We start from the raw sequence: 24,763 nt of genomic DNA, 5'->3' as shown, positions 1-24,763 counted from the left end.
CTCACCTTGAAGTCCAGTTCAGGTGCCACAACATCTCTGGCTAGCCATGAGTGTATGTGACCACTTTTTTTTAAGTTGACTCCATGTTCCCAGTACTAGATGAGAAAACATGTATGGTAGTTGTCTGCAGATGCCTGATGCAACCAAACCAGGATGTCCTTTCTAATTGGGTATCCAATACTTCTGAGTAATTATAACATTGTTCAAGGGGCTTTTATGCAAAATGCAGAGATGTGTGTCACTTGCAGGCTGAAGGGATTAATTTAATTTGTTGTCATGCCTGGTACAGCATTATGGAACAAGGGCCTGTTCCTGTGCTATACTGTCCCATATTCTATCCATTCAAGAAGACATTGGTGCTTTTATTATGATAACTCAATTAGTAGTCGTTATAGACTGCAGTGCCTTTAACTGCTCTCAGAATCCTTCTGATGCTCTTTTAAATGTACTACATGCAAATTGAAAATTAGGGTCCTTTGTTATAGAATACTACACACATACTTGTTATCCAAATCTATTTTGGTTTATGTCTGTGTTGCTGTTTGGGAAATTTTGAGCAAAGGTACATGATGCAAGCTGTTGGTATCCTTAAACACTGAAAGACCTTTGTTTTCCTCTTAGTACTCAAATTATAGTAGAGAAGAAGAGCAAGAAAACTTGTAGGAGTGGTTTGAGACCTTCATACAACCCTGAACAGAAAGTTAATTAAAACTGTACTGGGAGAAGCAAATGTGCTGACAGATCATCAACTTATACATAGTCTCTAACTTTCCAGTTCTGATACCCTTAATTATTCTGACTGGGATATACTATATAGGCCAGTTTTTCTTTGAGAATAATAAAAATGAACTTTAGGAATCCATGTACAATCACTTAAGACGTATGCCTTTTTAAAACGAGATACCAGCATTTGGGTTATAATGGAAGAAGGATTGACTGGTGCATGCACCTAGTAGATAGAATCATATAAGCAATCAGTTTAGAAGAAGTCATTGTAAGTGGCAGTAAGTACATTTAAAGAAGGTACGGTTCTCTCATATTATCTCAATAAAAAAACTAAATGATGAGATCATTAAGATTCCTGCAGTGTGTAAAATAATGGTGATAGTGTTTTCATGTCATTGTTGTTCCTGATTTGCCTTTATTGGTATCCTTCACACTTGATTTCAATAAATACCTCTGACCTGTTCCTATCTTTTTAAAGAAACATTTTCCCAGCTGGATAATCTAAAATGGATGTGAATATTATACAGAAAGGTATTTTAGCCAGTTTGGACAATAGAGCATTAAGTTGCCAGCAAAATGTTTATCAAGGATGGTGTTAAATCTGCTTAACATGTCTATTTTCTCTTAAACTTCAATCTTGTTTAATAATTTAAACATGATCAAAATCACACTGTCCTTAGATAGGTTAGTACTTGTACTGCAATTATATGGGAGATGCATGGGGCTGGCTATTTGTGATTTGGAGGGCATGTTTATAAGATTGCTATATTGTGTGTGGTCATGCACTTTGGTAGAAGAAATGAAAGGATTGAGTATTTTCTAAATGGAGAGAAATACAAACAATGGAGGCGCAAAGGGAGTCCTTGTGCAGGATTCTCTAAAGGTTAATTTGCTGGTCGAGTCTGTGGTTAGGAAGCAAATGCAACATTAATATTCATTTCAAGAGGTCTAGAATATAAAAGCAAGGATATAATCTTGAGATTCTATAAAGCACAAGTGATACCTCACTTGGAGTATTGTGAGCAATTTTTGGGCTCCTTATCTTAGAAATTGGAGAGGGTTCAATTGAGGGTCATGAAAATGATTCCAGGGTTGAATGGCTTGTCATATGAAGAGTGTTTGATGGCTCTGGGCCTGTATTCACTAGAATTCAGAATAATGAGGGGTGACCTAATTGAAAGTTATTGAATGGTGAAAGGCCTTCACAGAGTCGATGTGGAGAGGATGTTTCCTGTGATGGAAGAGTTTAAGACCAGAACTTCCAGAATAGAGGGGTGTCTTTTGGAACAGAGTTGAGGAGGAATTTCTTTAGCCAGAGAGTGGTAAATCTCTTTAATTCTCTGCCACAGGCAGCTGTGGAGCCGAAGTCTATGTTTATTTAAGGCAGAGTTTGATAGATTCTTAGTTGGTCAGGCATGAAAAACTATGGGGAGAAGGCAGGAGATTGGGGCTGAGAGGAAAATTGGATCAGCCATGATGAAATAGTGGAGCAGACTCTATGAGCATATCAGTCTAATTCTGCTTCTGTCTTAAAGTCTTATGGTCTTAATAAAGACACTTCAGAGTAGCCATGGCCCTCTTGTCACAAGGCTCCGGAATTACACTACACTTGATGATGATAGGAGCGCTTCAGATAAACAAAAAAAATTGCTGTGGGTATAGAAGACATTTTAGGTGGGAGTTCAAGAGAAATACGGACCTATATCATGAAGTATCTGAAAGACTCTGGTTTATTATATAGAACTTAGGGAATGTAATTCTTTCCATTCCTCCTGTTATCAAATGATCCACACTCCAGTCTAGTAGGTGGCAGTAATGCACCTTAAAGCTGGTTTGCCAACTGCCATAAAACAACAAAAGAAGGCGGCAGCGGCTCCGGAATTTATTTATAGTGTTGTACAGCACAAAAGTAGGTCTTTCAGCCCTTTGTGACCATAGCAGCCATTAAGTACTATCCTCCCTATCTTAGTTTGTGGTCTATACATTGGTTAATCAAGAATTTGACCAAATGCTACTTAAATGTATTGAAAGTACCTGCCTCCACCACCACATAAGCGATATGTTCTAAACACCTGGTGGAAAAAGCTCTTTGTCAGATTCTATTTAAACCTTTTGTCTTTTTTATTAAATGTGTGCCCTCAAGTTTTGGGTCTACAGCCTAACCAGTCTCGCTCCAAGGAAAAGCAACACAACTTATTCTAAATGGTATTAAGTTTGGATGGAGCCAAAGAGAATCTTTCTTCCACTCTTTTGCACCAGTAACATTTTCTTGAGACCAGGATTGCCATTCTGTAATGGTACTTGAGAGTTGGAGTTGGAACATATGGATCTAAGGTGGGAATCTATCCCTCCACACACACCACACCATTCCATTGTCATATTTAGCATTAGAAGGTAAGAAGATGAATTATCCTTGTCAGTTAAGCAAATAATTAAAGGACCTGTATATTCTGGTTGCAGCTGAGTTGTGATCTTCCTGGTGGATTCTGGCTGAGCTTATGAAATCTCGCAATTGTCAGCATTTTACAGTATCTTATTCTATATTATCTGCTCACTCAAAGCTATATAACTGTTTTAACTAACAACGAGCTTGTGTAGAGACAATATGTGAAATAATTGGTTATTTTGTGTTTCATAATCTTATGCCGCATGTAAACCTGTTAGTGTCACAATGAAAAGCCATGGTTTCCAACCTTTCATATCTCTTATATTGACATTTTAATTAATTTTTTTTGTACAGTCGTTCTTGAGAGGAGTATACATTTTTTTTCTACAGGTTTGCATTGTGGTATGTTTATTTGCATTCTTTTGTTTTCAAATCAAGCTTACCTAATCTAACAGTACAGAACAACATCTAACTGATTGGGACATGACTTGGTAGAGGGGCAAGGCCATTGTTCCACAATACCAGCGACAGGTGGAACCTCAGCATATAGCCACTGTAGGTGCCAATTTATCTTGAGTCCACACACTGACTGATACAGCCACACACGAAGAAGGTCATCAGGATGAGGACAATATTGAGCACATATTTTCCTCATTCTTGATGATCTTGTCCATTGTGAGCCATTGGAATTGTGTTTCCTTGCATTAATGCAATGGAATTGGCAAACTGAATGTGTACCAACTTTGACCTAATAAGACGTTCATCCCTTTTGGTGGAGGGGTACAGCTGCAGAATAGTACTGGTTAATCTACATTTTAAATTGAGTTTTGTTAATTAGTGTTTTTAATCTGTTCATTGATCTTTTTTAGAACATAGAACATATAAGAGTACAGCACAAGAACAGGCCATTCAGCCCCCTTTGATATTTTTATAAGTTTAGGAATGTCAGTAGTTTGTCTGCCTGTAGGTTTATTCAGCTGTTGTGTAGATTAGGCTTGTACTAACCTGCCTACTTACTGAGACTTGGATAGTGCATTGATAGTGGTAGCTCCACAAAAGATAAGTAAATAATAAACATGAACGATAATAATGTTGCATGTGAGCAGCTCATCATTGGAAGCAAGATTGGGCATTTTATTTGTCAAATTATTAATTTTCAGCACAGTGGTGTAAGGAGAGAATTGGATCAATCATCTACATGACATTACACTCCTTTGATGCATTATTTAGGATGTTACAGGCCCACTGTACCCATTTTTTCATTTAAATTAGTCATCAAATAGTGCTAAAGCCCAATTTTCCTTTGTGTTTCAAAACATAGAATGTTAGGCCTCAAAAATAAATTTAAATCTATGTACATATTACAGTATGTAGATTGGTTTGGGAAAGGAGAGGTAGGGTTTAAGGCGAACGGCTTCCTTGATTTCACTTCTAAGGTTTTAAAATTACTCTTAGCTAATCCCAAAATAAAGTCTTTTATTTGCAACACTGCGCTATCACATTCTGATGTGATTGAGGTGTTTCCTTGCACAATAACTTATTTCACTGGAGTTTGACTATCAACGTGTACACGTTCTGCACGTAGCACTGTCATTAAACCATCAAGCATTTGGCTGGGAGCCAAACTTTGCAGGAAACAGCTATCCTGCTCCCAAACATTACTGTTCATGATTACGTTGTAGATAACATGTTGCAAATTACAGTCAGATAATTGTATTCCAACAGCATACAAGGGCACAAAATTAATCCTTCTAGATACTTTCAGCCATCTAGTTGTACTTGGTTTTAGGTTTGTACCCAAGTAATTCATGTTTTATTCTCAGGCTGACTGGGCATCACCTCTCACCAGTACCATTTTAATGCTCATTAGGTCTCATTGTTGAGTTCTTGCTCTATATTTTTTTTCTAGAAATTTTTGGCTTCTCTGGCAGCATGGAGTTTGCAGTAGAAGCTGTTATAAAGTGTTAAGGATTTGTGTAGTTTTATATACTTCTAAGATTTTAAGATCATTAAGACTTTAAGAAGATTTGTTTTGTCACTAAATACTCCAGCAAATTTTTACAGATAAACCTTGGAGAACATTCTGACAGGTTGCATCGCTGTCTGGTATGGAGGTGCCAATGCTCAGAATCATAGTCTTCAGAGGTTTGTAAAACACTTATTTTTAAACTGACCACTCTGTAGTAATGAGGAATTGCTTTGTATTCCTCTTGTTGAACTATAAGATTTCATATTTGTGACTTTTTGATCTTTTGGCATCTTTTCCAAGTCCAAGGAAGACTGTAAGATCTTTATCCTCATTTTCTTTAGTGAGAAGGGATGCAGATCATCTTCTCCAGGTAACTTGTGCACTCTTAAGTATGACCAGCCTTTCTAGGATATGCTGCCAGTGAAGTTCACCCATCTGTAACCCCTACCATCTCTGCTTTAGTTACTGTTTCATCAGCATTCTTTTTCTCATTAAGAATTTTAGCCTTTTCATCCCCAATTTATTTCAGCCTGCCTGTTTGCTATATAAGGAAGTAAAGTAGATAGCGGGTAGGAAGCTAATGCAGTATTATGCATTCTCCTCTTTTCATTGATTGGATATGTGGATCACTGGCAAGTCAATTATATTGCCCAGTCGTAGTATGTGAATGGATACATACAGTGGCATGGAAAAGTTTGGGCACCGCTGGTCAAAATTTCTGTTACTGTGAATAGCTAAGCGAGTAAAAAATGACCTGATTTCCAAAAGGCATAAAGTTAAAGATGACGCATTTCTTTAATATCTTAAGCAAGATTACTTTTTTGTTTCTATCTTTTACAGTTTTGAAATGGAAAAGGGCCTGAAGCAAAAGTTTGGGCACCCTGCATGGTCAGTACTTAGTAACACCCCCTTTGGCAAGTATCACAGCTTGTAAACACTTTCTGTAGCCAGCTAAGAGTCTTTCAATTCTTGTTTGGGGGATTTTTACCCATTCTTCCTTACAAAAGGCTTCTAGTTCTATGAGATTTTTGGGCCGTCTTGCATGCACTGCTCTTTTGAGGTCTATCCACAGATTTTCAATGATGTTTAGATCGGGGCATGGGAAAACCTTCAGCTTGTGCCTCTTGAGGTAGTCCATTGTGAATTTTGAGGTGTGTTTAAGATCATTATCCTGTTGTAGAAGCCATCCTCTTTTCATCTTCAGCTTTTTTACAGACCGTGTGATGTTTGCTTCCAGAATTTGCTGATATTTAATTGAATTCATTCTTCCCTCTACCAATGAAATATTCCCCATGCTACTGGCTGCAACACAAACCCAAAGCATGATTGATCCACCCCTGTGCTTAACAGTTGGAGACGTGTTCTTTTCATGAAATTCTGCACCCTTTTTTCTCCAAACATACCTTTGCTTATTGTGGCCAAAAAGTTCTATTTTAACTTCATCAGTCCACAGGACTTATCCAAAATGCATAAGGCTTGTTTAGATGTTCCTTTGCAAACTTCTGATGCAGAATTTTGTGGTGAGGATGCAAGAAAGCTTTTCTTCTGAGATTCTTCCATGAAGGTCATATTTGTGCAGGTGTCGCTGCACAGTAGAACATTGCAGCACCACTTCAGAGTCTGCTAAATCTTCCTGAAGGTCTTTTGCAGTTAAACGGGGGTTTTGATTTGCCTTCCTAGCAACCTAAAAGCCGTTCTCTTGGGAAGTTTTCTTGGCCTTCCAGACCTCAACCTGAACTCCACTGTTCCTGTTAACTGCCATTTCTTAATTATATTATGAACTGAGGAAACAGCTACCTGAAAACGCTGTGTTATCTTCTTATAGCCTTCTCCTGCTTTTTGGGCATCATTTATTTTAATTTTCAGAGTGCTAGGCAGCTGCTTAGAGGAGTCCATGGCTTCTGATTGTTGGGACAAGGTTTGAGGAGACAGGGTATTTATAAAGCTTTGAAATTTGCATCACCTGGCCTTCCCTAATGATGACTGTGAACAAGCCATAGCCCTAACAAGCTAATTAAGGTCTGAGACCTTGGTAAAAGTTATGTGAGAACTCAAATCTCTTGGGGTGCCCAGAATTTTGCATGGTGCTCCTTTCCTTTTATTTCCCACTCTAAAATTGTACAAAACAAAAATAATACACTAATCTTGCTTAAAATGTTGAAAAGATTGTTTCATCTTTAACTTTATGACTTTTGGCGATCAGTTCATCTTCTACTCACTTAATTATTCAAGGTAACAGAAATTTTGACCAGGGTTGCCCAAACTTTTGTATGCCACTGTAAATCTTGGGTCTGAATGGAAAAGGAGGATAGTAAATGAGATAGCTTTCTTAAAATCCAAATGTGACAGTTAAATGATTACATTTTACTGATAGTGGCTTTTTTAATTGCAAGATTATTTGCTAAACCATATTAATGCTGCAATTTGGATGCCAAATTAAAGCAGTACACCAGGGCTGGTAAATCTTTTTGAGAGTGTGTTCAAATGGGCAATAATCTTCTTAAAAAATTTTCTCATGTGCCATGGTAATTTTGAATCAATCAGGTTTATTATCACTGACATGAAATTTTTTGTATTGTGGCAATAGTACAGTGCAATATTAAAAAAAATCGCTACAGTACAATAAGAAAAAGAAAAAAAAGTAGTGCAAAAAGAGAACAAAAAGTAAGGTAGTGTTTATGGTCTGTTCAGAATTCCAAAGGCAGAGGGGAATCACTGTTTCTAAAACATAGTGTATGTGTCTTTAGGCTCCTCCTCCTGCTCCCTGATGATAGTAACAAGAAGAGAGTGTATCCTGGATGGTGGTTCTTAATGATGGATGTCACCTTCTTGAGACATTGCCTTCTGAAGATGTCCTCTATGGTGGGGAGGGTTGTGCCTAGGATGGAGCTGGCTGAGTTTACAATCCCCTGCAGGTTTTATCATTTAATCAGCAGAGATTAGCATTGGTTAATGAATGAGTAAAAATAATTATGGACTGTTTTGTTAAGGAAGAAGGATGAATCCTGTTGCTTATTTACTGTGTGTCTATATTTTTTTGTTTTACTAGTAATAAAATTATAAATGAGATGGATTTAAATGGAGCATTTTAGAAAAGCTATTCAAAAATTATTGATATTAATGCTTTAAGGGACAATTGAAAATAACATTTCTAATTGGTATTGCTCTTGTAACCAAATACTATCCAAATACTGGTGTGTACACCAGATTTGCAGGGATTTCAAAAGATATTATCCAATATCACATGTTCTTGCAACGGTATAGGTCAGGGGTCGGCAACCCGCGGCTCCGGAGCCGCATGTGACTCTTTCATCTCTGTGCTGCGGCTCCCCGTGGTTTGTTAGTTTTTGAAATGTAATTTGAAATTTGAAGATTATGGTGATCTTGTACAATCTAAATAAAACGTTGTGGAGACCCCATTTCCTGGCACATCCGAACCGGCTCACAATTAGCCACAGTTCCGGCTAAGGGAGATAGCCTACGGGGGTTTGTGAGTACGTGTCTTTTGGAGCATCCGCGCCCACGGGGACGGGTTGAGGGAGGCTTTAAAGCAAGGCTGTTTAGTTCGAATAAAGTTACCTTTGACTGCAGTGTCTTTATTTTAGCGCTGCATGTAACACACCGCTACAACGTGTTTTTTTATCGCTATTAATATACATCACCACTGCCAATGCCTGACACCCGCCAGTGCGCGCTTTCTTTTAATTCTTCGATCCAAGGTAGGCTAACTATGGAGTAACCTTCAACCCAACGTCTTTTTTTCGGAGTTCAAAATGTTTTTGTTGCATGCAGAAATGTAATTTCGTTTTCTCTGCAGGAGTTCATCAATTTCATAAATGCAACACATTATAGTTTGTTTATACATAGCATAAAGGCAAAAAAAACGTTGTATGCAGTGTTATTTCATTTTAAATGTCAACCGGGTTTTGTGGCTCCCAGTGTTTTCTTTTCTGTGGGAAATGGGTCCATATTGGCTCTTTCAGTGGTAAACGTTGCTGACCCCTGGTATAGGTGGTGCCAAGCTTGTTTGAGATGATTCCTGTGAAAACATCTTACTGCTCTTGGGTGGTAAAATATCATTTGCTGTTTCATTTGGCAGTAAAGATTATTATGCATCTTTTTATTATTGGTGTGTGTTTTAAAGAATCAAGGGGCACCACTACAAGCTGTTTGCCAACAAATTTTATGCAGTACCATCTTCAGCATTCATGCTATAGGTTTGACACCCCCGCCCCCATCCCCACCCCCTTTTTATTAGGCCATTAGATCATGAAGCAAGTAACATAGTACTGTATACTTGCACCTCTTTGGTTTGGAATTTGAATCTAATGTTTCTCTGCATTATTAATAGTGCATCTATATTGGGGAGTACAAATACAGTGGATTCCAGATAATGGGGCCATTGGTTAATCAGGGTGCCGCTTATTTGAGAAAACTCCTAAAGAACAAAAAATATCAAGAAAGTAGCTGGGATTCCCTTCATATATTTGGGACGTTATGCTGCTTAATTGGGAAAGGAAACTGTTGCTGAACAGTTTCTGATTAGCGTCAGTGCATCCACTTGCGTGGCTGTTAGATAATACACCACGCTTGGACCGAACAGTTTTTAAATAGCATGTTTGTGTTCAAAAAGCAGTGATTTTTGTCGCTGATAGTGTCGTGGTTTTTTGTGCCTCACAAATGACCAGGAGACGCATAAGATTCTTCAAGAAGGGTTAAACATTAATTTGCAAATCAAAGCTGAGACAGTCATTGAGCTAGTCGCTGATTGCCCACTGATCCCCGGACACAGCATTTTTTATAGCAATCTCCTGGTTCAGTTTCACACGTACCACACATATGTCCTATTGACTTAATCATGTTCTAGTCTACATCTCTTAGCTACCTCTCATTAACACACCATTGTCTTTTACATTCCTAAGATTTCCTTCTCTAGCAAATAGCAAGTTTACATTCTTAATACTTCGCGACTTAATCATGTTCAAATCTACATCTTTTAGCTACCTTTCATTAACATTCTTAATATTTCATTCTCCTGCTAAATTGGGTACATGCATAGCAAATAGCAAACTCAGAACTGACCAATGTTCTAATCTACATCTGTTTAGCTACCTTTAACACACTATTGTCTTCTATTTTCCTAGGATTTCATTTTGGATACATGCATAGCAAGCTGACTACACAGTTTTGGTTACACAGCAAATAATACAACTTTTATACTCCATAATATTTTTATGCTCCAATAATAGTTGACGAGAAATGAGCAGCAAGACAATTCAGAACTGTTTTGCCCACTGTAGTTTCAAGCAGAAAATGTCACAAGTGAAAATGAAGTGATTTCATTACTTCAACACTTTAGGAACTTTGAAGAATTTGAAGGTATCAACAATCGTCTTGAATGTTAAAATGAAAATGAAAATTTGGAGGATGCAATTATTGAAAGCATTGTATGTGGGTAGTCCATTATCTGCATTAGCTGGCTGCGCTGATTTTGTTCATTTACAATCAATCAAAAGAACATGGCAGCATACATTGGATGAATTCCTCCATTGATAGCTATTAGGAGCTTATACACAGTTTAATAGTATAGTAGTATTGATATGTTCTAGTTTGTTCTGTATTTCATTTAAGTACACAATTTGTTACTCAGTTAAATGGTAGTTTGTATTTTTTCTACCTCTTTAACATGAAACTTTGGCTATTTAACCACGTAATTGAGACAAAATGTCTTGGTCTTGATGTATCCCAATTAACTAGAGTCCACTATATTATATTGTGACCAGATCTCATCTTTTATATGAAAACTGTGTTAGCTGATTCTGGCATAGTGAAACGAGTTAAAATAATTCTGTCATAAATTTTTTGTTACGTATAAATATTGATCCGGAAGGATCATATCGAAATGGAATAATGGCTAAAAGTCTTAGTAGCTGTTAGTTGAAGCCATTTGATTACAAAGTAAATAGCAATCTTGTCAGATCATATCAAGCAGGTAGTTAGTTCTGAGTGCTTCTCTTGTAGCTTAGTGCTTCTTCTTGTATTAGAATGCTAGCCACCTCAAAGCAAGATCAGTAAAATTGAATAAAAAGGTAATGTTTTGGTCCCTGAACTGTGCTGTCTGTCTTTGCAACACCAAGCTGTAATATAAATTATTGGAATGAAATCAATAGCTTGGAACTGCTGTGACTTTCAGATCATGACTGTTAGCACGTCCTTCAATATACACTTAAGGCATGAAATATTTGCAGCTCTATGAGGAGTGTAAGTTGACCTCATTTTATTTTGCTTACTTGGCAACAAACAGAAGCAATTCTTTATGAGAGATTTGATTCAAACACGAACACATCCCCCCCAATCTTGGTGTAGAACCTAATTACAGGAAGTACAGAATGTTTTATGATAGCTTGAGATAATCTTACAACTCACTTGGAACAGCAAGCAAACTATCTTGTAAAATAATTAGATAGCATTTAAAAGCAATTTTATGTGACTTTTATAATCTTGGTTTGAGGTATCAAATACTATCAAAATTTCTGTAATATTTTTGCTAGTTGCTTTCTGACAAATAGTTTCTTAATGTATAAATACTATTGATTAACAGCAATTGATGGACAGCCAAGCATCACCATGTTGACAGTGAAAATAAACTACGGTACAATCTTTTAACGTGTGCTGTATATAAATCAAGTTATGTCGTGTCCTACCTTTACCAGGCTTTGTGATCTGTGAGATGGGATTTGTCTCTGCTTAGTTTGGAAAAGCAGAAATATAATTTAAAATTGACTGTTTTCAGTTTACCTATGCGATAAAACATATTCTTTTAATTGTGGTTGCAATTTCCAATACTACTTCAACATTGCTTGAGATCAACTATTGACGCAGTGTTTAGTCTACAAATTATTTTAAATCTTTGTGCTACAAACTACATAAAGAAGGTTAGGTAGACAATTCCAATCCCAATCTTGTTACTAGAGGGTGCATAAGAATAAATTGGATAGAATTATACCTGAAACTCAAAGAAGGATACATATTGTACTTATAAGCAGTTTAAAATAAACTTAGCTGTGCAAAATGTTGTACCCTTCTAAAACCTGTTAAATCAAAGCATCCAAGGCATTAAATATGTTTGTATTCTTGCATCAAAGCAATGGTTTTAAAGCTAGTGAATAGACTGTACTGTACCTTCAGGGATTGCAAGAGTTAGGAATGATTTGCCTAAATATTCAGGTCTAAAGCAGATGTTCAATGACTTGCCACTTGCTCATTTAAAAAAAATCAAGTTCCAGTTGAATGGTCTTGTTTTTCAGTATACATAGGCAAGTGGAACTTAGCAGTTGCAGGAAATGAGAATTGCATTTCAAATTATCTTTGAAACAATATTCATTTGTTGCAAATCAATTTCTACTATGCAATGAAGAAAATTTTTAACTCTGCCAATTCATCCAATGACCACTCTGAGATGGGTTATTTAAGTGAGGCTTGATTTGCCATGTTGACATCTATGCTGGAGAGAAGTATTATCTTTTTTTTGCTTCAAATCTTAGAGTAATGTAATAATGAAATTTCATTTCCAATTATAGTAAACATCTAAATTTTATTTTAAAATGAGCTATATTTCAGCATTCATTTCTGTACTCTATTACCATTACTTTGACCTGGCTGTTTTATCCTGATACACTCCTACTAGGAACACAAGACTGCACATCTCTCGCTTAAAGAGAAATTATTCCTGTTGTTCCAAACAGCATCTCCAGGAAGCAAACACAAAATGGTCAAGATAATTTAGTCCTAGAAATTTAACCATGTCACACTTGTTCTTTGTGTTACACTGCTTAAATGAAGTGTAAAATCAATTGGCATTTCCTACAATGCACACCATCAAAGCAGCTTAGTAATTGGCTGTTCCTCTGCAGATATGCACACATTAGCACAGACAACTGGCATAAAACATCGATTTTAGTTATTGTGCAATCCACATTTGATATCAATACTGCAACTTCAATTCTAATTTGCACTAAGGCCATAGGTCCCAACCAAGGAAGCATTGCTGAATGGGAAAAAATGAATTCCTGTAGCAGTCCTTAAGAGAGCAGATCTAGTTGGACAGTGGGGGTGGGGAATAGTAGTTAGTTGAACTAAGCACTCTTAAAACAATAGTATGACCCTGTGGCATTTGGAAAGTAGAGCACCTTGAGGTAGAGGATGCAAGGACAGGTACAGATCCACCTCTTTTTTTTGATCCTCGTATAGACATTGCAGCAGCAAAGGTGGACACTTAAAGCAAAAACTAGAAGCAATTGGAATCTACCTCTCCTCATCCTATTAAAGAAAACGTATGGTCTTATGATCAAAATACTTAAAAATTGAATCCATTAGAACAGGTTTCGTCCTTTTTCTATTCACATGATGTGTAGGTCCTGGCAAGTCTAAGATTAATTGCCTGTTCTGAATTGAATGGCTTGCTAGATCATTTGAGAGAACAGGTAAAACTCAAGTGCACATCTTGTTTCTGAAAAAGCATTGTAAGTATCTCCAAAAAGCGTCAGTAAATCCAGTGGTTGCTTATGATAATCTAGTAGTTTATAGTGCCAACTTTTTATTATAGATTTAATTGATTGAATTTCTTCCTCTAGCAATTCTAGTGGTACTTGAAGTAGTGATTCCAGATTATTATTCCAGTCCTCTGCATTGGTTCAGCCACATGATAACTATGCTACTGAATGCTTTGCATTATCATTGGACATTGTTATCTATTAACCTAAACCTAATCAATGATTTGGGTTAATGAAAATGGTTGCAATTATTATTTTTCTTTATTTTCAGGCAATGGTGGCCTGCTACCCAGGGAATGGAACAGGATATGTTCGACATGTTGATAATCCGACAGGTGATGGACGTTGTGTGACGTGTATTTATTACCTGAATAAAAACTGGGATGCAAAGGTAAATGATAGCATACATGTGGATTTTCTTTTGTTTGAGATGGCTTTCCCTTTCCTGCACCCCCTCCAGACAAAAGATAATTCTGTTCCACTCAATTTTGAAAGATGGAGAAACTTCATATACAGGCAGTCCCCGAGTTACGAACATCCAACTTACGAACAGCTCGTACTAATGAACAGCCTGCCATAAAGATTTAAAAATTTGTCAGCTCAAGAAAGGAGAATGCTGGCCACCATTTTAAGTCAGATCATGTTGTTGTTAACACTGTGAGTGTGTAACTTTGTATTTGGCTTAAATTTTTCTTAGCAAGATTCACCCTGACCCCCCCCCCTCCTTTTCCAGTCAGCACTGCCCCCACTTGTCCCATTTAACCTGTCTTCCATTTAAAGTGCGGGTGGACTTTAAGACCCGGGGAGCTCAGGACCCGCCGCCCACAGCTGCTGCTGAATCCACAGTTTCTGCTCTGTTCACGGAAAATGATCACGATTGAAAGTAAAGTGGAAATAATAAAGCAGTTGGAAAGAGGTGAAACACCATCGGTCATTGGAAAAGCATTAGGCTACAGTCATTCAACGATTGGAACAATTTTAAAGGATAAAGTGAGAATAATGGAGCATGTGGAAGGCCCTGCCCCGATAAAAGCTGCAATTATTACTAAGCAACGCAGTGGTTTAATGATTGAAATACATATGTTTCTTAAGTGTTTTATATGCATAGAAAGGTAAAATATATACTATATGCTAAGATAAATGTTTGACTAACTGATGCTAAGTAATACTGGATGTACCTGTTCCAACTTGCGTATAAATCAGACTTAAAGACGGACTCAGGAACGGAACTCGTTCGTAATGCAGGGACTGCATATATATTTTTAATTTGCATGTAAAATACAACTTGAGGGATCATTCAACTCTTTGAGTGATTATGCAGAAAGTTTGAAATTAGTAACTTCAAACTTTCTGCATAATCACTGAGTTGACCTGCATGTGCATGTAACGAGAGCTGTATAACTCATCTCCTTCTACCTTAGGCCACAAACTTATCAATCACCCCTCGTTTAGAGTCATAGAAAAGTACAACTCAGAAACAGGCCCTTTAGCCCATCAAGTCTATGCCAAACCATTTAAACTGCCCAATTCCCATTGACTTGCTCTGGAACCATAGCCCTTCATACCCTTATCATCTATGTACCTATCTAAACTTCTCTTAAACGTTGAAATCAAGCTTGCATGCACCACTTGTGCTGATAGCTCATTCTACACTCTCACGACCCTCTGAGTGAAGAGATTTCTCTTCATGTTCCCCTTTAAACTTTTCACCTTTCCCACTTAATCCATAACCTCTGGTTATAATCCCACCCAATCTCAGTGGAAAAAGGCTGCTTGCGTATACCCTATCTATACCCCCTTAATTTTGTATACCCTGATCAAATCTCCACTTAATCTGCTACATTCTAAGGGATAAAGTCCTAACCTATTCAATCTTTCCTTATAACTCAGATTTCCCAGCCCCAGCAACATCCTTGTAAATTTTCTCTGTACTCTATCAATCTAATTTACATCTTTCCTGTAGGTAGGTGATCCATTTAACCACATTATCATTCAGATCATTGATTTAGAAGACAACAACAGACCTAGCACTGATCCCTTCAGCACGCCAGTAGTCACAGGCCTCTAATCAGAGAGGCAACCATTTACTATCACTCTGGCTTCTCCCACAAAGCCAATATCTAATCCGATTACTACCTCATCTTTAATGCCGAATGACTGAATGTTTTTCATCGACCTCCCATGCAGAATTGCCTTGCTAAAGTTCATGTAGACAACATCCTTGCCTGGTAACTTCCTTGGAAAAACTCTGAGTTTGGTTAGACACAGCCTATCATGCATGAAGCCATGCTGACTATCCCTAGTAAGTCCATGTCTATCCACGTACTCATATATCTGGTCCCTTATAGTACCTTCCAGTAACTTTCCAACTACTGATGTCGGGCTCACTAGCCTATAAGTTCCTTTTTATTTTGAGAACATTTTTAAACAGCGGAACAACATTAGCTGCCCTCCAATCCTCTGTACCTTACCTGTCACTAAGGATGATTTAAATATCTGCTAGGTAGGGCCTCTGTAATTTCTGGACTTGCCTGCCATAAGGTCCGTGGGAACATCTTGTCAGGCTCTGGGGATTTATCCACCCTAATTTACCTCGAGAGAAAACGCCTCCTCTGTAATCTGTATAGATTCATGAAGTTGATATTACTTTGCCTCATTTCCGTAGACTCTGTGTCCATCTCCTGAGTAAACACAGATGCAAAAAAAATTCATTTAAGATCTCCCTCATCTCTTTTGGCTCTGCACATGGATTACCATACTGATATTCCAGGAGACCAGTTATGTCCCTTGTAGTCCTTTTGCTCTTTAAGTTATTGGTAGAATCCCTTGGGATTTTCCTTTTCCTTGTCTGCTCTAATGCAGGGAATGTCTAATGTCTGCTAGGGAAACCTCATGCTATCTTTTAGCCCTCCTGATTTCTTTCTTAAGTGTTCTCTTGCATTTCTTGTACTCCATAAGCACCTTATTTGTTCCTACCTATCTCCACCTACTATGCACCTCCTTTTTTTTTCTTAACCAGGGTCTCAATATCTCCTGAAAACCAGGATTCCCTACATTTGTTTTCTTTACCTTTTATTCTGACAAGCACTTAAAAGCTTTAAAAGTTAAAAGTTAAAGTCTGTCCCGAGCCTTATAGGCTCATCAGGCTGGTGCTTATGCCAGTTTCCATGGCATGAGGTGACTGAGTATGAGACTACCCCCCCCACCCCAATTCAGGTGCATACTGTCTCTTCTGTACAAATCCCACTTTCCCTGGAAGAGAGCCGAATGATCCAAAAATTTGACACTCACTCCTACACCAATTCCTTAGCCACATGTTAAACTGTATAATCTTCTTATTTCTGGCCTCACTACCATATGGTACATGTTGCACTCCTGAGATCATAACCCTGGAGGTTCTGCCCTTTAATTTGGCACCTAACTCCCTGAACTCACCATGTCACTCTTCCTACCTATGTCATCGGAACCTTCATAGACCATGACCTCTTGCTGTTCACCCTCTCACCTAATAGAGGCAAATAATGATCTGGGAATCTCATTCTCATCCACAGAGCTCCTTTCTGCTTCTCTAACTAACAAATCCCCTATCACCACTGCTTGGCTTTGCTCCCCACTTCCTTTCTGATCAGAGTCAGACCTGATGGCTATGACTTTCCTCTGTTAAGTCATCCCCCCCCACCCACCCCAACAATATCCAAAATGGAATACTGTTGTTGTGCTGGCCACCCATCTCTTATTTGAACATGGAAAAAAGAACACAACAGTCCCTTCGGCCCACGATATTGTATTGATCTTTAAACGTACTGCAAGATCAAAGCAACCCTTCCCTCCGATGTGGTCCTCCATTTTCTCTTAAATGTCTCCAATGTATCTGCCTCTACCACCACAACTGGTATGTTTCATGCACCCAAAACTTGTGTATTTTGTTTTTAAAAGCTGTCTGTGACATCTCCCCTCTATATTTTCCTCCAATCACCTTAAAATTATGGTCTCGTGTATTAGCCATTGCCACCATAAAGGCATTGACTATCTGTTCCTATCAGTGCCTCTTCTCATCTTATACTGGGATCTCAGAACAAATCCCTACAGAACACCTCTAGTCATCGACCTCCAGGTAGAAAACATTACATCTAATATCACTCTGTGCCTTCTGTGCAGCCAAATTTTCCTTGCATCCCATGCCTTCTGATTTTCCACATGAGCCTACTGTAGGGAATTTTATCTTTAGTTTCGGCAGATGCCTTACTAGAATCCATATACACCAGAACTACTGCTCTATCTTCACCAGTTTGCTTATCAATTCATCAAAATTCAATCAGGCTCAAGAGGCAAGACCTGCCCCTCTCAAAATCTTGCTAACTAACCCTCATGCTTCTCCAAGTGTATGTAAATCTTGTCTCTAAGAACCCTTTCTAGTAGTTTGCCTACCAAGATGAAGGATCTCAACCCAAGATATTCCTCTGTTTATTCCCCTTCATAGAAGCTGTCCTCCAGCATTTTGTGTGTGTTGTTCTGGATCTCTAGGATCTGTAGAATTGCTTGTGTTACTAAAGAATTATAGATTCACTGATCTATACACTCATTGGCAACTATATTAGGTACAGGAGGTGGCCACTGAGTATATATTCATGGTCTTTTGCTGCTGTAGCACATCCACTTCACGGTTCAGCATGTCATACATTCAGAGATGCAACCCTGTTGTAACGCATGGCTATTTGAGTTACTGTTGCTCCCTAAAAAAACCTCTACGTTTCCACTTGCATTTTACTGAGTACAACTGCTCATAATTTCTGCCAAATACAATCATAGTTTACCATGACTAAATTAAATTCTCTCTGTTACGTCTGATCCTGTCCCTCTCCAAGGTTGTTATAGAGGTCAAGGAGTTGTCACTATCTCACCCTCCCACCTGCTCACTGACCAAGAGATCTGTCACTTGACCAGGTTCATTGCCTTGACCCAGTATGGCCTCTCATCTTGTTGGCCTGTGTACATATCTTTTCATGAATTCTTCCTTGATGCATCTACAAATTCCGTCCCATCTAAACTAAGAAAGTGCTGATCAATATTAAGGAAGTTGAAGTTATCTATGACAACAATCCTGTTATTTTTACATCTTTACAAAATATGCTCCTCATTGTCTCTTTATATTGGTGAGAGTAGAAACTATAGAATACTCTCAAAAGAATGATAGCTCCTTTTCTATTTCTGACTTCCACCCATAATAAATCTGTAGAAAATCTCTCCATATGTCCCTCCTTTATTACCTCTTTTACCTCCCTCCTATTTAGTGGAAAATCTAAATAGCTGAAACATCCAGCAGCCAATCCTGACCTTGTGACAGCCAAGTCTCTGTAATGGCTGCACAGTCATATTTCCATGTACTGATCAAAGTTATAATTTCATCAGCCTTGTCCCTGATACTTCTCATATTAAAGCAGACACATTTCTACACATACAAATAATACAATTATGCCATATCCACTGCCTATTACTCTCAGTCTCTACACATTTGCATTTACCATTACACCAACTGCACCATCCTCTGACCGACACTGTGCTTCCCATCCCTCTCCAACTGAGTTTAAACTCTCCCCAACAACTCTAGCAATCCTACCCATAAGTATATTAGTCCCCCTTGAGTTCAGGAGATCATACCTTCCATGGAAGAGATCCTAATGATCCAGAAATCTGAGATGCTGCCCTCAGCACCAAATCTTCAGCCACATATTCACCTGCTATATCATACTACTCTTACCTTCACTGGTGTGTGGCATGGGCAGCAATCCAGAGATTACCACTCATGATGTTCTGCTTTCCCTATATTTGCTCTTTAGGACCTCATCCTTTTTCCTACCTATATCGTTGGTACCAATATTGTATGCACCACAACTTCTAGCTGCTCACCTTCCCCCTTAAGAATGCTATGGACCCAATCTGAGATATTCCTGATTTGGCACTTAGGAGGCAGCATATTATCCATGATCCTCTTTCACGTCCATAGAAGCTTCTGTCTGTTCCCTTAATTATTGAATCTTCTGTCACCACTGCACTTCTCTTGTATCCCCTTCCCTTCTGAGCCGCAGATCCAGACTTAGGTCAGAGACTAGGTTAGAGACCTACCAGGCTTTCTCCTGCTAGGCCACCCCACCAAACAATATCCAATGTGGTATACAGTGGTTTCTGGTTAATTGGAATGTATCGGGGCCAGTACATTTTGGCCCACTTAAGTGGCTGTCCAAATTAGCTGAAGCTCCATAGAAATATTAAGGGTATAAAAGAGACAAACTACTATTATACACTGCTGCGTTCTTGTGATTGTAAATAAAATCAACACTGGCACCTGGTCAGATAATGGACTGTCTTTCTTCATACAGTGCTTCACAGCTTTCAAAATAAAATGCGTAAAACATGCATATTACACATTGTCCTACTTGGGGTGGCATGGTAACTGTAAAGCTTTACAGTTACAGGCAACATGGGTTCAATTCCTGCCACTGCTTGTAAGGAGTTTGTATGGTCTCCCTGTGACTGCGTGGGTTCCTCAGGGTGCTCCATTTTCTTCCCACAGTCCAAAGATGTGCCAGTTGGTAGGTTAATTCGTCATTAAACATTGTCCCATGATTAGGTTCGGGTTAAATTGGGGATTGCTGGGCAGCGTGGCTCAAAGGGCTGGCTGTATCTCAGTAAATAAATAAATGGGTATTGGTTCTTTTTGCTCCCAAATAACTTTTTTTAACCAGCTCTGCATTCATACTTTGCAACAGCATCTGCAGTTTATTTTGTCTTCTTTCTGCTGAATACTTTGCCAATTGATTTCATGTAGTGGCCTTATCAGACCATCAGATTGCATGTTTAGTGCCTGCAGCTCACAAAGAAAATGTTAAATGACTTCTGAATCTGTAAGTTGTTTGAACTTTTCAGTTTGTGGTGGTTGGGCAGATTGCACATATTATGCCTGACCCAGACATCTTCCAGTCCATATTTTGATCTCCAGAGAAAATCACAATATTGAAAAATGTGAAAACTTGCAAACTGGCAATGATTCCACTATCATAGTCTATCTGGACTGGATATCTGACAGCAATTACTATGGCTGGGTAGTTTCCTGGAAGAAACTATTCAGTATCATTTTATGCTTTGAGTGTATTTTTAATTTTGATATATGCAGTATTGAATGTTTTCTGCTCAACAGCATCTATTATAGGTTTAATTTGTTTACCTGCAACTAAATGTTCTGAAATTAACCAAGTTTATGTTGGAACAGTAATCATGATAAAAGTTCACTCTAAAATTGGATGTAATTTTTCTCCTAGATTGCATAATTCTTAGCAAGTCTGTTGCACATTTTAGGTTGACGGTGGTACTCTTCGAATAGCTCCAGAAGGAAAGTCCTACGTAGTTGACGTTGAACCGATTTTTGATAGATTGTTGTTGTTCTGGTCTGATCGAAGAAATCCACATGAAGTACAACCAACATATTCTGTCAGGTATGTCCCTGTTTTGGTCCCTCAAAGGTAACTGTAACCAGCCATACAAAGTTTCCATGTATCTAAAAATCCTTATTAATTTGTTCAACTGTTAGCTCTTAGAGAACTTAAACATATTTTGCAGGCTTGAAGTAGAGCTAATAGTTATGACTGATTAATAATTGATAATCTAGCTTTCATGACCATCGTATTCAGTTTCTCGATTAAATGACTATAAAATTTCTGATCTGTATGTTACATTTGTAGACTTTACAGTTCTGTGAAAGCTAATTTCTGTGTACTGCAAAATCTTGCTCAAGCTAAGAAGATCTATTTTATTTTCATTTGTGCTTTGGAAGAATTTTGATACATAAATGTTCTTGTATAGTAGAGCTCTTAATATCTGATATTTCCCAGATTAAAGGATCACGGATGAAAGTAAGTATAAGAATGAAAGTCACATTACTCACAGATTCAGAAATGCTGATCTGCTGTGTGGACTTCTGATTAAACGTGACATGGTCACTTCAACTAGAATTCTGGTCCTGTGACAATATCTGTATGAATTTCAGATTTTTCACCCAAAAAATGTCAGATATAGTTGTAGATCTTTAGCACTGAAGAATAGGTTTGATTTTACACTGCCTTTTCATATAACCCATAGACTAATATTTGAAAGTGTAGTCGCTGTTATATAAGCAAACATAGCATCTACTTTGAACATTGAAAGGTTGCATAAACAGCACTGACAAATTAATGTAACAGGCTTTGGTAAACGTAGTGAAATTTACATAAAGAATTTTCAACAAACTGTCCTTCATTTTTAACAATTATTGAAATATTTCTTGGGACAGATCATTTAAAATGATGAAGGAAATTGCATTTGATATTTATTACTATCTCACAATTGTATATTCCCTACTTGCAGACGATTTATTTGAGATCCAGAATTCCCAATTCAACTCTGAGTATGATCAGTAATAAATTTGAAGCAAATTCTTGCCAGAGGCTATAGTCAATTCCTCAATGGAAAAAAAAATTGAAAGAAAGAAAGCAGGACTCCTCTTCTTTCAAACATTTATCAGAATTCTGAAGAACATTTTCCAAGTTGCGTGGATTTCATAATCTGAAACATTAGTTTTGTTTCCCTCCACATAGATGCTGCCTGAGCTGATAATTTTTGTTTTCAGTTTTTTTTTGCATTTTTTTAAAAGAAACAGTCAGTTGTTTTTTGCAGGCTGATGGCGAATATTTGCTCCTAAGCAGGGAAGAAAAGTACCACAACTCAAATTCTCCATGACACTTATCTCATATTTTCCATTATGTAATTTTAAGACTTATGCACCTGAAATAGTGTGAACTGCTATAAAAGTTTAGTCTCCAGTTATGTAAAGCAGGAGCAGACGTCTTTTGGTGCCTGGTCCTTTAATAAATTAAATGCTGAGGAAGGAATAGGAAACCCAGCAGGTGATTTGTTTCTATTTATTGTTCATCATCTGGTATGGAGACAAATCACCAATGTTAAAAATAGTTTTTTTATAACCTATGGGAGGAGCACAAATGATTTTATAAAGATAGTTAGAGAAATTAAGACAAATTTTGAAACTCAATTCACTGTATTCTAGATATGCCATAACTGTGTGGTACTTTGATGCAGAGGAGAGGGCTAAAGCAAGAACAAGGTACCAGAATCGAACAGGTATAATATAAATCTAATTATTTTCATTAAAATTGAAAATGTTTGCTTTTCTACAATCCTTTCTACATTATTAACTTACAATTTTTGTATTTCAGCTTCTGAACAAGCTACAACCTTTTCATCATGACAGTAACCATGTTGAAACTTGATCAGTGATCCAAGTATTTGAACGTTGTTAATGCACATGGTTTTTTCAGCAGCTCCAAAGACACTTCACAATAATACCATTTGATGCTTTGCTTTTGTATGACCTTTTGTGCATCAACTTTCACGTTAGAGATGGTACAGGCTGCTGTTTAGCCTCCTTTTCAGCAAAAATGTTTTAGCAGAATTAATCTGCAGACCAGAATTGCACAGAATAGAATTCTATATCAGCTTTCTTAAACTTACTTATAAGATCTGTTCCAATGTTTCTTACAAGAATGACATAATGTGCTTAAATATTATCATTAGGTCCCAATAGTGCACCTTATCCAAGATTGAAATGGTATTGACTAATCCATTAAAATGTTTTGTTCCCCTCTATTTAAAAGCAGTTGAATTATTATTTATGGCATTTTTTGACCATTTAAAAATTTGACTATTATCTACTGATTTGTTCAACATTCTCCACTATGTAAATTAAACTTCTACCTTCAGAATTGTTTGAATTTTCTCTATTTATATGGAAGCTGAATATCACTAAATTTCTAAAGTTACAAAAATAATCTTCATTGCACTTCATTGTGATTAATGCTAGTAAATCTTATTCTTTATATGCTTAAATCATAAAGAATTTATTTGCTGAGAAACATTGTAGTTAAGTAAATTGATCTTATGATAATTTTGTCTGAAGATGACTACAATATGATGTGAAATTCTTTCTGTTGCTGCCTTCAATAGTGAAACATGGTTCCATGGGAATTTCTAAAGTACATTGAATATAAGCTTCAAAATTATTGAGTTATAGCTGGATGCTACCTTGTTTGCTGGTCAACAATTTGGTAATCCAGCAGAGGCAGTAAACAAGTTGTATTGGAAGTTAAATTTGAGAAAATTGTAAGAGTTTAATCTCCAATCTGTTTGTTGTCTTCAGATAATAAAGTGGTCCCTGCAGTCAAGACAAAGATATATTTTACACAAATATGGTTCTGTGTATTTTGTTTGTCTCACTCCATCTTCTGCTCTTGTTGCATTATTATGATTAAATTATTCAGTCATTAACCTTTATGTAATTCCAAATTTACTATAAATATTTATTACTTTCTCAGGTTGTCACTGAGCATCCTGGGGAAGAAAATCTTGTTTCTGTTATTCTACATTTTTAGCAGTCTTAGCCAACTGAGATATTGTGTAAGTAGGATTAAAGTTATGCATTCAAAATTGTTTTTACATCATTTCCAGTTCACAGTTGTAAAGGAGAACAAAATAATTGTTACTCCAGATCCAATGCAGCATAAAAAAACACAATAAGATTAAAAGAGCATAATAACAAAAAAAAAACATATAAATACATTGATTAAAAACAAATTAAAAATTTATTCATTTATGGGATGTGGACATCACCAGCTAAGCCAGCATTTATTGCCTATGCTTAGTTGCCCTTGAGAAGGTAGTGATGAACTGGCTTCTTGAACTGCTGCAGTCCCTGAGGTGTAGGTATACCCACAATGCTGTTAAGGAGGGAGTTCCATGACTTTAACTCAATGACAATGAAGGAATGGCGATATGTTTTCAAGTTAGGATGGTGAGTGACTTGGAGGGGGATTTCCAAGCTATCTGCTGTTCTCATCATACAAGATGGCAGTGGTCATGAGTCTGGAAGGTGCTGCCTTAGGAACTTGGGTGTGTTGTTGCAGTGCATCTTGTAGATAGTACACACTGCTGCAACTGTTCGTTGATGGTGGAAGAATTGTAGGCTTGTGGAAGGGGTACCAATCAAGTGGGCTGCCTTGTACTGGATGGTATCAAGCCTCTTGAGCA

General features: G+C 37.4%; 1 protein-coding gene across 2 annotated transcripts in view; it reads left to right on the top strand.

The window, feature by feature from the left end:
• Positions 1-24,011, top strand: part of egln3 (egl-9 family hypoxia-inducible factor 3) — a 42,886-nt gene extending 18,875 nt beyond the window's left edge. Inside the window, exons 2-5 of one of the 2 annotated variants that reach the window (XM_059956369.1) lie at positions 13,905-14,024; positions 20,987-21,123; positions 22,728-22,801; positions 22,897-24,011. In XM_059956369.1, coding sequence (XP_059812352.1) covers positions 13,905-14,024; positions 20,987-21,123; positions 22,728-22,801; positions 22,897-22,928 — 363 coding nt within the window. In that variant the 3' untranslated portion in view covers positions 22,929-24,011. The remainder of the gene's footprint in view (positions 1-13,904; positions 14,025-20,986; positions 21,124-22,727; positions 22,802-22,896) is intronic. The other variant, XM_059956377.1, reaches the window with a different exon arrangement.
• Positions 24,012-24,763: the final 752 nt, after the last annotated feature.

The sequence above is a fragment of the Hypanus sabinus genome, chromosome 2 (assembly GCF_030144855.1).
Source record: "Hypanus sabinus isolate sHypSab1 chromosome 2, sHypSab1.hap1, whole genome shotgun sequence".
NCBI classification, from domain to species: domain Eukaryota; kingdom Metazoa; phylum Chordata; class Chondrichthyes; order Myliobatiformes; family Dasyatidae; genus Hypanus; species Hypanus sabinus.
This window is presented reverse-complemented; position numbering and strand designations above follow the sequence as displayed.